This window comes from Elaeis guineensis, chromosome 15 (genome assembly GCF_000442705.2).
Source record: "Elaeis guineensis isolate ETL-2024a chromosome 15, EG11, whole genome shotgun sequence".
Classification (NCBI taxonomy): domain Eukaryota; kingdom Viridiplantae; phylum Streptophyta; class Magnoliopsida; order Arecales; family Arecaceae; genus Elaeis; species Elaeis guineensis.
The window spans coordinates 17,932,994-17,949,620 of NC_026007.2; the positions used below are offsets into that span (position 1 = coordinate 17,932,994).

Consider the following 16,627-nt stretch of genomic DNA (forward strand, 5'->3'; position numbering starts at 1 on the left):
TGAAATATCTCGAGAAGATGATTCATTACTTACCTTTCACAGAGCACTGAATGAATAGATCGACTAACTTCTAGGAGATTCTTCAGTACCTATTATCCAAAATTATATTTTTACATTAATTTTAATTTAAAATTAAATCTAAACAAATTTCAAATCAAAACCTCACTTAGAATTAGACTCTTTCCTAAATTCGATCAAAATCATCAAAATGAAGCCTTTCACTACGCTAATCTTAGAAGGATAACTTTGGAAAGAGAAATCTATCAAGAGAGAGAAATATTCTAGAGAGAAAAAATTCTAAAGAGAGAAAGTAGAGAGAGAAAGTCCAATTCTAGAGAGAGAAAGTAAGGGTTCAGACTGAAAGAAGAGAGAGAAGAGAGAGAAACTCTCCCTAATTTTTATTTTATTATTTATTTATTTATTTATTTATTCTTTTCTTTTTCTTTTCTTTTTTTTTTCTTTTTTCTTTTTTTTTTCCTTTTTTCCTTTTCTTTTTCTTCTTTTTTTTTCTTCCTTCTTCTACTTCTTCCCGTGGCCTCCCCTGGGTGAAAAAAAATGAAATAGGGGATCGAATGGTCCCCTCATACGGTTGGCCGACCAACGATTAGCCGGCACGGGAATGGCTGACAGCCGAAGGAGAGCGCACCGCCATCCCAAGGGTCTCAAACTGGTGGCCGGCGACGACCACCGACTTCCGAAAACCAAGAAAAATCGAAACCTCTCCCACGATAAAATCCGACGACTTCGATCATCGACGAGCGTGCACACTGGCACGAAAAGAAAGGGAGAGAAAAGAAGAAGAGAACCACATGCTTACCTTGAGCTCCAGTGACCTCTCCGACGAGGAATTGCGGTGGGCACGATGACGGTTTCTGCGAGCGATTTCCGACGATCTTCACCGTTTCGCTCCAGGATTCTTTGGTAGGAAGAAGGGAGAAGGGTCTCCCCTTTAAATAGAACTAGAGGAGTTTGACTCCTCTCCGATGAGGTTTCCGACTCCGATTAGGAGCCGGTCGGGAGAAGAAGACTCCCGCAGGGAGTCTTCTTCATTTTTTTTTGGGGCTAGGTTTATGGCCCAATGGGCCGGATGTTATATTCTTTCCTCCTAAAAATAAATTTCATCCTCGAAATTTTTCTTACCTGTCACCATTGTATTGGAAGCCTGTGCATTCTATTGAGTAAGCACATAAACTCTTCCCTGGGTTTTAGAAATCTGTCCACCACCCTTATGTTGTCCTTCATAAGTTCTTCGGTCAACTTGATTTTCAGTATTTAGTGGGCAGCTAGCAATTTTATGATCCATCTGACCACATTTGAAACAAGCACCCATATTCCAATGGCAATCTTTGTCTGCATGATTTTTACCACATCTGGAGCACTGCTCACCATCAATCTGTTGAGTCTTATTATCTATTGCTCCCTTAGCTGAACTTTTGATGTTTTTATTATTCTACCCTTGTGTATCATTTGATTTTGCTCTCTTTCTTTGCTTTCTTTCCCTTTCCATGCGTTCTTCATTGACTTCTCTTTCAATTATCAGTGCTTTGTTTACCACATCTGCATAAGTTGTTAATTCATATGGAACCACTTATTTTTGAATCTCAGTTCTCAGTCCCATCTCAAACTTGTGAACACGTTCTTGCTCACCATCCACTAATCTCGAAGTAAATTTTGCTAACTTTGTAAATTTTGCTTCATATTCAGTCACACTCATACCCTTTTGCTTCAAATAAATAAACTCTTGCTCTTTCTAGATCCTTATACTCCGAAGAAAATACTGATCGTAGAATGCAATCCGAAATCTTTTCCAGGTAAGTATTTCTTCGTCTTGTTCATACTTGTGCTGTAGTCGCTGACACCAGTTGTATGCTTCTCCTTGTAGTAAATAAACTGCATATTGAATCTTTTCTTCATCAAGACACTCTTGGACAATGAAGGCCTTTTCCATCTCCATTATCCAGTTATCAGCCTCCAAAGGTTCAGTAGTCCCCTTGAAAGCTGGAGGAGCAAGCTTTTTAAATTCTGAAATGTTGTCCCGTTGTATTGGTTGCTCTTCATATTGTGGTGGTGGATGCTGATGTTGTTGTGTATCTCGTTGTATCTGTTGTTGTTCAAGCATTTGCTGCTGTATTTGTTGTTGTATTTGTACCATCCTGATTAGGGTCTGCATTAACTGAGCCATATCTAGTTCCTGACGTGCTCTCGAAGTACTCTCATTAGGATCTACGACTCCCTCCTCCTGAGGGGTGCCACTGATAAGATGGGGAGTGCTACCATCCCGTGGTTGTGATGTCTCTCTTGCAATTCCTTGAGTAGTTCTTGTCATTCTACGGGGAGGCATGATAACCTTATAGTAGTAAAACCTTATTAGATTCATTTATTTATTTGTTAGGATGGGTTTATTATGATGTTCATACTTTAACGTCCCAATATTTCTAATGTTTACCCACCTACACTCATACTATGTCTAATTCTATGTGTCATAATTTATCCACTTATGCTCTGATACTATATTAATTGTCACGCCCCCGGCCCGAGATCGCGAGCAGGAGGTCGCAGCAACCGCCGCATACTTATGAAGAACTCTCTCCATAAGCATGCAAGGCATCTCATCATGATATCAATGCATCACAGCGAAATAAATTCAAATAATTATTATTCATCTTTAATTCAAGTAATTAAATCAAATATCTTACATCCAATAAAATTTTACTAAAAATAAAATAATATATCTAAATTCAATGAAGTTGACAATGCTAAATCTCATCTCTAAAAGCTCTGTCTCAATATTCCTTCCCACGCTCGTAATTAATTATCTAAATCTGAAAAATAGAAAGAAAGGTAATGAGCTAGACAGCCCAGTAAGTAACAAATATCTCAACTAGATATTTCAGATATTATATAATTTTCAAGAACAATGCTGCAAATAAACATAAAAATATATTTCATGCTGATTTTATACAAATACAATCTTTTCAAATATTCACATATAATATAATCATAAATTCGATTTGATTTCAAAACACTCGTAACTCAACAGCCTCGACTATGACCAACGTTTAACCCCCATTGGCAGAGTCCACTGAATACCAGCGCACAACCCCCCACTGGCAGGATCCACAAACACCAGCGCACAACCCCCACTGGCAGGGTCCACTAAATACCAGCGCACAACCCCCACTGGCAGGGTCCACTGAGTACCAATGTATAATCCTCATTGGCGGGGCCCACTGAAATATAGTTAGGCTGAGAGCATAAATTCGATCTGTATCAAAATACTTTTGTATTATAATATATCATAATTTTTTACTGAACATGTGCATAATCGACGTACCATAATATTTCAAAAATACTTTTCTTTCAAAACATAATTTCATAAATCATGCATAATTTCAGAGAATAATTATTTATTTTCAGAATAAATACGAAATATCTCGAGAAGATTATTCATTACTTACCTTTCATAGAGCACTGAATGAATAGATCGACTAACTTCTAGGAGATTCTTCAGTGCCTATTATCCAAAATTATATTTTTATACTAATTTTAATTCAAAATTAAATCTAAACAAATCCCAAATCAAAACCTCACTTAGAATCAAACTCTTCCCTAAACTCGATCAAAATCATCAAAATGAAGCCTTTCACTATGCTAATCTTAGAAGGATAACTTTAGAAAGAGAAATCCATCAAGAGAGAGAAATATTTTAGAGAGAGAAAATTCTAGAGAGAAAAAGTAGAGAGAGAAAATCCAATTATAGAGAGAGAAAGTAAGGGTTCAGACTGAAAGAAGAGAGAAAAGAGAGAGAAACTCTCCTTCATTTTTATTTTATTATTTATTTATTTATTTATTTATTTATTTATTCTTTTCTTTTCCTTTTTCTTTTCTTTTTTCTTTTTTCTTTTTCCTTTTTCTCTTTTTTTTTTCTTTTTTCCTTTTCTTTTTCTTCTTTTTTTTTTCTTCCTTCTTCTACTTCTTCCCGTGGCCTCCCTTGGGTGAAAAAAAATGAAACAGGGGACCGAATGGTCCCCTCATACGGTTGGCCGACCGACGATCGACCGGCACGGGAATGGCTGGCAGCCGAAGGAGAGCGCACCGCCATCCCTAGGGTCCCAAATCGGTGGCCGGCGACGACCACCGACATCCGAAAACCAAGAAAAATCAAAATCTCTCCCATGACAAAATCCGACGACTCCAATCACCAATGAGCGTGCACACCGGCACGGGAAGGAAGGGAGAGAAAAGAGGAAGAGAACCACATGCTTACCTCGAGCTCCAGCGACCTCTCCGGTGAGGAATTGCGGCAGGCACGGTGATGGTTTCTGCGAGCGATTTCCGGCGATCTTCGCTGTTTCGCTCCAGGATTCTTTGGTAGGAAGAAGGGAGAAGGGTCTCCCCTTTAAATAGAACTGGAGGAGAGGAGTTTGACTCCTCTCCGATGAGGTTTCCGACTCCGATTAGGAGCCGGTCGGAAGAAGAAGACTCCCTGCGGGAGTCTTCATTTTTTTTTTTTTGGGCTGGGTTTAAGGCCCAATGGGCCGGATGTTACAAGGTCAGTATGGTATGGTGTGCAGCCCGCTTTTAGGTGGTACTAGGTGGTATAGGACGGTGTCACTTATTTTGGATTGGTACAGACCGCTTCTACTCATACAGAATTGGACCTGGGTACTTTATGGTATGGTCAGTATGGGTCGACACAACAGACCTTGTAATGCAGTCTTCTTAGATGTTCAGACTCTAATTTGCCTCAATTAATGTGATAAAGTTTGGATCTAGGGTTAATGATTGAAGGGGTAATACAAATTGGAGCGAATGTGCCCAAAAGATTCAAGGATGCACATCTTAATGATGTGTAAAATCTTGATGTTCTTATACTCATCAGAAAGTCTATCCTAAGATCTACAAATTCTATTTTGTGAACCCCAGTTAAATATGGAAAGTTCAGTGGTTGAAAATGGTTGAACAATTGCATATCTATTTGGTGCTGATACCCTCGAAAAGTAATTAAGATGAAAAAGGGCAAAAAGGTATATAATAGATCTTACTTACAGAAGAAATGATAATTAGAATCCAGCAAATCATCAGATTACAATGAAAGGGAGGATGAATCCAGCCTTAAGATGCTCTGCACTGCCTTGGTGCATGATGTGCCTCCAATCCTTTGGGATGGTTCTTGGATCACTTAGATACAATTATTCTTCAAGTTACCTGGACCCTGAGATGATCACAACAAGAATAGGGCCTTAAAGGCCTTAAAGGCTTCTTCTGCCGTACATCTTAAAGAGACATTATGGGAGAGAGGACTGGAAAAAGAACCTTGAAAATCTGTCCTTGTACTTTTTGGGCAAAGCTTCTCACTTTCACTTAGCCTTGGAAACATGGATGCCACCTTTTCTCCCCTCCAATAACCAAACTAAGCAGTTGAAGAAAGTGAGAGGAAAGGAGACCTCAGAAAAAGGGTTTTGGGAAATTTGGCTATTATATAAATTTTATAACTAATAATATTAGTTACTGGATTGCATTGGGCTGGACAATTTTCAAGTGAGCTTAAGTTTAGCCTGATATTTGCTTGGTTACCAAAATCTTGTTCTGTCCTGCCCTAATGGGCTAGAAATTGATGCCTGGGCCCACCCAAGGACCAGGTGGGCCAGCCCATGCCCAGATGCTGTGTATTCCTAAGATGCTCTGTTTGTTTTCTTTTTATGTTGATCAAAGAGCTTCTTCACAAGCTCATTTAGTAAAGTTCAATTGCAATTCAGTAGTTCATGTCTTCTTTATATTCTTTCAATATACGTGCTTACTAAAATGACTGTGAGAACTCAACTTTTTATAAATTTCTTGAATAATTTCCATGATCATGGATAAATTCTGACCTAAACTTCCAAAATATTCTAACAATTATATCTTGCTTCGTGTTTTAAGATTTGTGGCCCTGCTACAGCTTGAGCACCTTTCTTGTATGCCGTACTAGTAATTTCACCATAGATATAACCACAACACCATGCATTATTTTTTTAAAAAGAGTTATCAGTGAATTTGGGAAGACTTCCAAGTAAAATCACATGGTTGATATAAAACTACAAACAGGATGAATCCGGACCCACATTTCCAACTAGAGCTATCTTTTGTCATGTAACTTCTTCAAGAACAATAAAACAATGACAAGTAACTGATCAGTTAATCTACCTTCATTCAATCAATTTAGTTTAATCTCCAATTTCTTTTGCATGATTATGCCTACAAGGAACTTCAAGTTAATATTACCTCAGTTTTATGAATGATGATAACTTTTGGAATTAGTAATCATACAACTAAAATGGAGTTATCTTTGTTGTAGAAGCATCCTATGTTTAAATCTGGTCTCACATCTAAAGCTTGCTTCCCTTCCTCGTGGACACATGGGAGAATCTTTCAGTTCTTTTAGCTATTGTTACTTTAATTTTATCACAAGCAGTATTTTCCCATACTATCAGTTCGTTTCTGCAAAAAGGTGGAGCATTAAGCAAGTGGTTTTTTGAAATATATTATTTACAGTACTTTTTAATGCAAATAGACTTACGCATTTCGCTTATTGTCATTTCCTAGAACTTCTGCTTTCCCTCTTCATATAATGTGATGCTCAGGAGATGCTATACATACCCTACATCCTTTCATGGAAACATGTATCATGCCTTTTCACATATCATGTCGGAAATTACATGGATTTAATTACAGACAACCAAACTATTTCATTCAAGTAATGTGTCAGCCTCTTGCCCAGCAAATGGGGACCTGAGAAACATTACAGACTGATGATATTTCCAATCTAATCTACTGATGACATTTCCAATCTTACTACAGAGACTAGAGAATATGTGAAAATATATGTTTATCGATTCGTTCATCCTTACTGCATTTTCATATTTAGAAAATGCCTTATCAGTGTCCATTGTGAACCAACAATTTGATGATTTTCCGGATCTGCAGGCTCAAAATTTTATAGGAATATCAATATTTCTGGTGAAATTATTATATAGGATGAACAACATAAAAGCACCAGAGAAAGACAAACAGAAGATGGAAGTCAGGAAGTAGGATGCCATTGCACTGTGTTTGAATGTAATCTTCTGTCAGCCAACCTTCTCGATGAAAATTTACCTACAACTTTTAAAAACCCCTGAGACTTAATTTCTAATTTCCACGAAACAATTATTATTAATATTTTCATTTCTTAACCAATAAGAAGGTAACAAAATTAGTTAATTTATCCCTGAGAAACCTTAGGCTAGCATACAGCAATGGTAGTGTTGAAGAAATTAGATTTTTCAGGCAAAAAAATACACATTAGAAATTATTTAGTCTTGGACAGTGGACCATAACATGATTTTCTCAAGGAATGTCCCCTTAAATTGCATTTGTTAATATGGAATCTATTCTCAAAGATATTCGTAATCAGTGCTGGAGTTTTAATCCCTAAATGTGAAAATTAAAGAAGGGTTGCTACTTTAGAATTCCTCTTATGAGTTGATAGAAATCATGTTCTACATGAAGGATTCAGATCCTGACAGTACCGATGTGTCCCGACAATTCCATTTCATTCCAATGTGAGGATGGTACTTGAGACGGGTGCAGGATATTAGTTTACTCTTGAACCAGGTTGTCTCAATTGGTACTGGTTGGGATGGGACTGCGATGGTTGCGTCCTGACACATGAGATGGTCTAACGTCACAGGATGCAATTTTTTATTTTTATTTTTATTTTTATTGTTAATGACTATTTTGACCCATCCCAATCTGTCCCCGCTTGTTCTGGTACCCAACAATGTAGGATCAGCTAGGATGAGAGTCGGTGATGGGATATAAACCATTGCTCTGCATCTGTTGGCTGAAATTCCAAACATGGTTTAGTTTTTTTAATGTAGAACTGTTAGTGGTTTGATAACATTTCGTAAACATATCATGAAGTTTTCAATTTTTTTATTTCTCATAATAAATTATTTTTCTATTTCTTGGAATAAATGCTATGATCAAAGTGCTAGTGCCAAACCCCCTATTTGATCTCGCTGGCATCATGTGTGGACAATTCGAAGTCCCTTTTTGGAAGTTCTTTCTTGCAATCTTGATTGGTGTCAGAAAATTGGATAGACAGTATGTATAGATTTCAAAAATTTTAAAATACGTAATGAAAAATAAAACGGATTAAACTTTTTGACCCCACATGCAAGAGATCAAATCTAATCCTATCCAGGCCCCGGAAAAAATACATATATACAATTTGAAATTTAGAAATAAATATGAGATCAGATCTCATTACCTTGACATGGATAGATATTCACCGCTTCTGATGATCACGGATTCGTAGACGCTCGAGCCGCATAGGTGTCCGGCTTCTACGGATATCCACCGGGATTAATTTCAAACTGATTTCTCCTCGTAGAAGATTCTTCTTCCCAAGAAGAATTTTAGCCTTGAGCACTTTGATCAACACCTTGATCTGGACTGCGGGATCAACTTTTTGATCAGCAGCCTTCTTTTTCTCCTCGATATTCATTCTTGAAGACAAAGCAGCACTTCTTGGCATATGGAAAAAGGGGATGCCCAACTTTTAGGCATAAAAGAAAAGAAGGGGAGGAGAGGAGGTGTGGAGAAGGGAGAGGGAGAGATTTTACACCAAAAATCAATTAGCTAGAAACTCTAGAGACATACCCTTTATATAGGCACTATTCTAACACATAATAGGAACCCAACATCTTAAAAAGGTAAATCCTTATCTTATAAGAATCCTCTACCTTTTTAATCTAATTTATTCCAATTAAAATTAGATATAAATGGTATATGATCAGTCCCTTTAAGTAGATATAAGAGGCGCCATAGGAAAATATGTCAGGTAGTTGGGGTGCCAACTCTTGGTGCCCCCACAAAAGGATTTCTAGCCAAATAAGAAAGGGGCGTGGCCCCACCTCTCTCTCCTTCATGCCACACATAAGAAGGGGGCGAGCCCCACTTGCCAAATCTAGGGAGTTGGCGCCCTCTGGTCTTGCCAAAAAGAAAAGATTGTGCCTCCCTCTTTCCATCTATTCCACATGCACACTTAGAAATAATTAGGAGATACAGAAGAGATAATGTTAGGATAATTATGTCAACTAATTGACTTAATCAAATCCTTTTGGACTCACAATTAAGAGCCCAATTAAACCCAAATGGATTTAGGTTAGATTCAAGGCTATGGACTCGATCAAATCGAAGTCTCGAGAAGAATTAAGTTTAACCATGTACTAGCATGGTTCTCATAAACCTAATAGGATTTCAATAAATCCTAATCCAATTAGAACTTCATTAGCTCAATTGGTAAATTCAAGATTAAATCTCTTAATGTGTGACCCCATAAGTTCCATTCTATCTGGTAGGAGATATATTGTGATCTCAATCACAATATCATCGAAACTCTTTTCAATGGATTGGAATATTTCTAATTCTATCCTTCGAGGACCATCAATTATCAAGATGATGCTCGATGAGTCTCACAATCCACTAGTGACACCTAACAGTACGTAGTGGCAACCCAATAGAATGAAAGTACGAACTTCTAAGTACAGTTATCGTATGATTCAGTTCTTCTATCGTGAGTTTCGACTTGATAGAGATCATGGAGAACTTGTCAGACTCCATCGTCAGTCATATGCTAGATTGGCTCGATTTGAGTTCATTTGTGAATCCCGTGAAAATTCTTTTTCAGTATTCACACTTGCTTTGGCTCAAAACTTTCTGAACTCAGTCTTGCAAATTGCATAGGACTTCTCCTTTTCTACCAAAATTGATAGATTTCATCTAGGTACATCTTACTCCAAACAGCGAACCTGAACCTACTAAAGCCAACATACACAGCAAGGACCTGAATGGCTAGGGACCAAAGAAACGTGCAGTCAAACCTAGTAGCCTCACTGCGAATAGCCAATGGCATCACAAGTCAAAGGACCACTTACACCACTACAGTATCGAGAAGACCACTGACAAGTGAGTAGATATCCATGTGGTTCTCGTATTGGTCACACTCAATGTAAGTTGTTCTCTAACAACCAGCTGTACCTTCACCCGTATCTCTACACCATAGACCCGAGATTCATCTGTCCATAAGGGAGGTGAATCGTGCACCGATCTCAAATGGGTTGATCACTGTCCTCTGTGACGATCTTTTGATCAGAAGTATTTAAAAATTAACCACTAATTAATGTATGTTTCAAATTCTGAACTCTTTAAGAATATACAAAAATTATTTTTGTTAATTTTTAGGACAAATCATGGACGTATAAACATGATTGGAAAGAAAAAATCTCTTTATTGGTAATAAAAAAATTATAAATATAAGTTTAGGCCCTGAAATTACATAATATGTCAGTCAATAATTGGCTTCTAGGACATAAATCTAACAAACTCCCACTTAACTTAAAGCCAATTGGTCATATACCTAAGATCCATCTTCTCAAGATGAGCTTCGATCTTCTATTGGCTGAAAAGCGTGGTCAATGGGTCCGTCATATTCAGTGTGGAGTTGCAGAGTCGACTCTCTGTACCTTGATGAACTTCTTCTCGAGATATTCATGTATGATGTGAAATTGCCACTATATGCTTGGACTTCTGGTGAGACTTTGGTTCTTTAACGAGGGCTATGACGTCGTTGTTGTTGCAGTGCAGTGCAATGGCATCTGATGGCATCACACCTAGCTCCGCAACGAACTTCTTGAACCAAAAAGCTTTCTTAGCAGCTTCAGAGACAGTGATGTACTCGACTTTCATGGTCGAATCTGTAATGATCGGCTATTTGAAATTCTTCCAGCTAACCGCACCACCATTACATAAGAAGATGTATCCCGATGTAGACTTTCTATCATCGACATCAGTCATAAAATCTGAATCAGTGTATCCCTCAACTTTTAGCTCCGATCCTCCACCAAAGACCAACATCAAAAACTTAGTCCTCCAGTACTTAAGGATGTTTTTAACAGCAATCTAGTGTTCTTCATCTGGATTCGCCTGATATCTACTCGTGACACTCACAGCAAGTGCTATATCAGGACATGTACATAACATAACATACATGAGGCTCCCTATTGTCGAAGCATAAGGGATCTTGTTCATGCGTCGGATCTCCTCAGGTGTGTCAGGACACATCTTCTTAGAGAGTTGAATGTCATGTCTAAGAGGCAAAAGATTCTTCTTAGACTTTTTCATGCTGAACCTCTTCAGCACCTCCTCTATGTACATATGCTATGAGAGTCCTATCATTCTCTTAGATCTATTCCTATAGACCTTTATACCAAGAATGTAGGAAGCTTCTCCTAGGTCTTTCATGGCGAACTCTTTCGACAATTATACTTTGACCGACATCAGCATAAGAATATCATTCTCAATAAGGAGGATGTCATCCACATACAATACGAGGAATGTAATAGCACTCCCACTAATCTTTTTGTACACACATGGCTCCTCATTTTTGATGAAATCAAACATTTTGATTACATCATTGAAACGAGTGTTCTAGCTCCGAGATGCTTGCTTAGGTCCATATGTGGACCTTTACAGCTTACAGATCTTGTGATTACTATCACTGGATGTGAAAGCCAGAGGCTGCTCTATATAGATATCTTCTTCAAGATATCCATTTAGGAAGGCAGTTTTCACATCCATCTGTCAAATTTTATAATCATGAAATGCTGCTATGGCAAGTAAAGTACAGATGGATTTCAGCATGACTACGAATGAAAAAGTTTTATGATAGACGATGCCTTCGCATTGACTATAACCTTTCGCGACTAGTCTTGCCTTATATGTCTCTACCTTACCATCCGACCCAATCTTTCTTTTGTAAATTCATTTACACCCAATAGGTATAATACCTTCAGGTGGATCTACTAAGGACCAAATCTGATTGGAATACATAGAGTCAATTTCTGACTTCATCACTTCCATCCATTTCTCGGAGTCTACATCTAACATTGCCTCATCGTAGGTTTTGGGATCATTCCTAATATCTCAATCTTCTACAAGAAATGCTTCCTCTAAATCTTCTGTAAGAATACTTAAGTATCTTTCAGGAGGATGAAAAACCCTACTTGATCTATGAGGTGGAGGAGGTATCACATCTACTGACTCATTACTGAGTTCAGGTTCTTAGACTCGATGCTCTTCAGAGACTTTCTCTTCGAGCTCAATCTTTCTCCCACTGCCTCTATCTTGGATAAATTCATTTTTCAAGAATACGGCATGACGACTCACAATCATATTATGATCCTCAAGAAGATAGAAGTAGTATCCTATGATTTTCTTAGGATACCCTATAAAATGAGCCTTAAAGGACCTAACCTCTAACTTATTCGCTTGCTGTCGCTTGACATGGGTCAGATATTTCTAAATCTTGAGATACCCAAAAATTGGCTTCTTACCATGTCATAATTCATATGGTGTGGTAGCAATGAATCTAGAGGAAACCTGATTCAAAAGATGAGTCACAGTAAGCAAAGCATGTCTCTAGAGGAAGTCAGGAAGATCTATGAAGCTCATCATGGATCGGACCATATCTAATAGGATCTGATTCCTCCTTTCGGATACCCCATTGAGCTGAGGTGTCTCTGAAGGTGTTCACTGTGAGATTATGCCATTATCTTTGAGATAGGCTTGAAATTCTCCACTAAGGTATTTTTCTCTTCGATCTAATCGAAGAACCTTTATGGATTTTTCAGTCTGTTTTTTTACTTCATGTCTGAACTCTATGAACTTTTTAAAAGCTTCAGACTTTTGATGCATCAAATACACAAATTCATACCATAAAAAATTATCGATAAAAATTATGAAGTAGATATAACCACCCATGGCTTGTACATCGAATGGATCACACACATCAGTGTGTACCAGGACTAATATCTCAATGGCTCTTTCTCCTTATCTCACAAAGGGCAGCTTGACCATTTTTTCTTGAAGATACGATTCATAGATTGGATAAGACTCGGAAGTCAATGGTCCAAGAAGATCATCTTTCTCCAGTTTGTTAAGTCTGGTTTTTCTAATATGGCCTAGTCTAAGATGCCACAAATACTTTTGGCTGATCCTATCTCTAGATCTCTTAGACCCTATGGCATTCACTATTTGCTAGTTAATGTTTATACTTGCATCAGTATGCAAATGGTAAAGACTATCAATCAAGAAAGCACGTGCTATAAGTTTCTTTCTAAAATAAATAGAACACATGTCTTTATTGAAATGAAAATTGTAATTATCCTATGCCAGTACAGAGATAGAAAGTAAATTTTTACTGACTATAGGTACATAGTAACAGTCTTTTAAAAGTAAACTAAATCCTAATGATAGTCGTAGAAGGTAGATTTCGATGGCCACAGCAGCAACCCTTGCTCCATTACCGATCCGGAGAGTGATCTCGCCTTCCCCCAGCCCCTAACTTCTTCAAGACCCTACATTGAAGTGCCAAATGAGCATTTAAACCGGAATCAAGAATCCAACTAGAAGAAGAGGAAATTATTAGATTAGTTTCAATAACGAGCATTTCAGATGTACCTTCAGAAGGCCCATCCTTCTTCCTGCTCTTGACAGTCGTCAAATAGGCTGGACAGTTCCTTTTTCAATAGCCTTCGATGTTGCAATGGAAATACTTTCTCTTATCGTCGATCTTTTTAGGAACCTATTTCTTGGGCTTGGCCTCGATCTTTTGCTTCTTCGCGAGCTTTTTCTTCTTCTTAAAAGAAGACTTCTTTTTGGAGGAAGCCCACTCTACAGCTAGAGCTGTGCCCCTTGAACTTTTCAAGGTGCCCTCTGCAGTCACCAGCATATTCAATAACTCTAACAAAGTAACATCAATCTTATTCATATGGTAGTTCATAATGAACTGTCCATATGAATCAGGAGAGATCGGAGGATCAGATCTACCTGTAGTTTCTTGTCCATGTTCATTCCGAGCTTCTAAAGCTCCTCTATGTCCTTGATTATTATCAAACAATGATCATTGACAGACTGCCCATCACGCAATTTTACTCTGAAAAGTTTCTGGGAGACCTCAAAGCGAGCTGTGCGACTCTGTTCACCATATAATTCTTGCAAGTGAACCAGCATCTCCCTGACAGTCCTCATGTCTTCATATTGTTGCTGAAGATCATTAGACATGGATGCTAAGATGTAGCACTTTATTTTGTTATCTTCATCCATCCATTTCTCAAGTGCAGCTCGTTGATCAGCGGATGGATGAACATGTAACACAGGCACTTTCTGATCTAGGACGGGTAAGCTTTTCAGAATTGAGAATAATTTTTAGATTTCGAAGCCAGCCATTGTAATTTACGTCAGTCAACCTATTTGTATTAAAGATTCGAGCTAAGAGATTTGAACTCGACATGGTTATCTGCAGAGAGAATAATTTCTAGTTAGATTTTATACTTATAAAATTATTTATTCTAGAGACTTTAAAAACAAACAAAAGCTCCTGCTATTTCTTCAAATCTCTCATATTTCTCGGGTGGAGAAACGAAAATCTATACATGATCGATTTCAAGTGGATACTGCAGTCCCATTAATCTATACACACCTCATCTAACAGTTATTGGTGAGTACAGACCAATGAATGCACCATACTTTGTCCATTACTTTACTAAGCAAGATGCAGTGGACTTGGTCTCTAAGTCCTGTGGCCTCACCTAACAGTTATTGGCATATTTCTTAGTTAAATCAGATCCATTGTTCATCAGCGAATGCAAAGCCATCATTAGGACCCTCACCTAATAGTTATTGGGCCCAACCCCATCTCTACTTTGGGATATTAAATGTCAATAAAATGATTGTACCTTTCTGATACAACCAAACCACTGTAACCAGCTAAGAATGATTAATGCCAGGAAGGCACCCGCATCTTTACAATGATGGAAGACCTCTAGACTTAATATTTAATGAGAAGATTTGGATTTAGGTCTCTTCTAAATCAGCAGATCTGATATCCGACTGATTAAATTAGGTTAGCACATCAATATGTCTAACCAGCCTAGTCGGCATGGGTGAACTAGAGTCAATAAGTAACCTAACATGAAATTGAATCTTCCAATATGGCTAGGTAAGTTAAGATGTGTGGGGGTCTCCCCATTGCTTTCCTTAGATACCAATCAAAATTGATCAGGCCAGACAATGGAACCAATTGAATAATCATCATCTAAATACTTGCCTTAGACACTAAGTTGGTCGATTAGAATCGATTAGATTAACCTATTGAAACAGATTCGAACCACTGAGCCAAATTCGGTCTTGAGTCAATTAATTTTCATCAAAATATGATCGATGCGACCAACTACAACTAAACTCGATTTTGAGCCTCTTTGATCTAATCCTAATCATCCATCGATTAGGTTCAATCAACTGCTCAAAATCGAAAATGAGCTTTAGCTTGATCTAAATAATTAGACCCTAATTATAGTTTGATCATTTAGATCTAATTTGTTCATCCCATACCCACATGCAACAACATAATTTCAGATCTAAAAATAATTTTTAGATTATATTTCATTACATGCAATTAGTGGCTTATGATCTTGAAACTATTTCAGATTTAAATATTATTTCATATATCAAATATATGTAGTTTCAAATCTAAATAAAAATGCATCACATATACATCAAATTTTAGATCTAAAACTAAATTTATACATATCAAATATATATAAAATCAGATCTAAAATAATGATTAAAATATTTCAAACATATCTTTTCAAAAATTGATTCACATCAAATTAGGACAACCTTTACAATATAGAGAATAAACCCTATATTAGGATAATCTTATATCAGTTTGATATGAATTTTTAATCATTCTAAGTTTAGATCTAAACTCAAATTAAACATATCACATCTGCTAATTTTCAGATCTAAAAGATTTGATTTAATTATTTTAAAAATAATTTTCAAAATCAATCAATCTTGTACTGGGATAACTTTTGCAATATAGGAGATAAATCCTATACCAGGATAATCTTATATCAGCACAAAATTGATTTTAAATTATTAAAACTTTTAAATCTAATCTAAAAATCAAATCATATGTATTTTCAAAATCTGTGGCTCTGATACCACTGTTAGAAAATCGGATAGGCAGCATGTGTAGATTTTAAAATTTTTGAAATATGCAGCAAAAAACAAAATGGATTAAACCCTTTAACCCCACATATAAGAGATCAAATCTAATCCTACCCAAGCTCAGGAGAAAAAATATATATACAATCTGAAATTTAGAAATAAATATGAGATCAGATCTCATTACCTTGGCACAGATAGATATTCACTGCTTCTGATGATCATGGATTCGTAGATACTAGAGCCGTACACGTGTCCGGTCTTTACGGATATTCATCGGAATCAATCTTGAACTGATTTTTTCTCGTAGAAGACTCTTCTTTCCAAGAAGAATTTTAGTCTTGAGCACTTTGATCAACATCTTGATCTAGACTACGGGATCAACTCCTTGAGCAGCAGCCTTCTTCTTCTTCTCCTCGATCTTCACTCCTGAAGACAAAACAGTACCTTTTGGCATATGAAAAAAGGGGACGCCCAACTCTTGGGTATGGAAGAGAAGAAAGGGAGGAGAGGAGGTGTGGAGAAGGGAGAG

The 16,627-nt window shown here is 37.2% G+C and overlaps 1 protein-coding gene across 1 annotated transcript in view; it reads left to right on the plus strand.

Annotated features, from left to right (window-relative positions):
- Positions 1-16,627, plus strand: part of LOC105034909 (vacuole membrane protein KMS1-like) — a 134,538-nt gene that overhangs the window by 88,129 nt on the left and 29,782 nt on the right. Inside the window, exons 6-7 of the mRNA XM_073249529.1 lie at positions 8,019-8,107; positions 13,272-13,274. Of these exons, the coding sequence (XP_073105630.1) occupies positions 8,019-8,107; positions 13,272-13,274 (92 nt within the window). The remainder of the gene's footprint in view (positions 1-8,018; positions 8,108-13,271; positions 13,275-16,627) is intronic.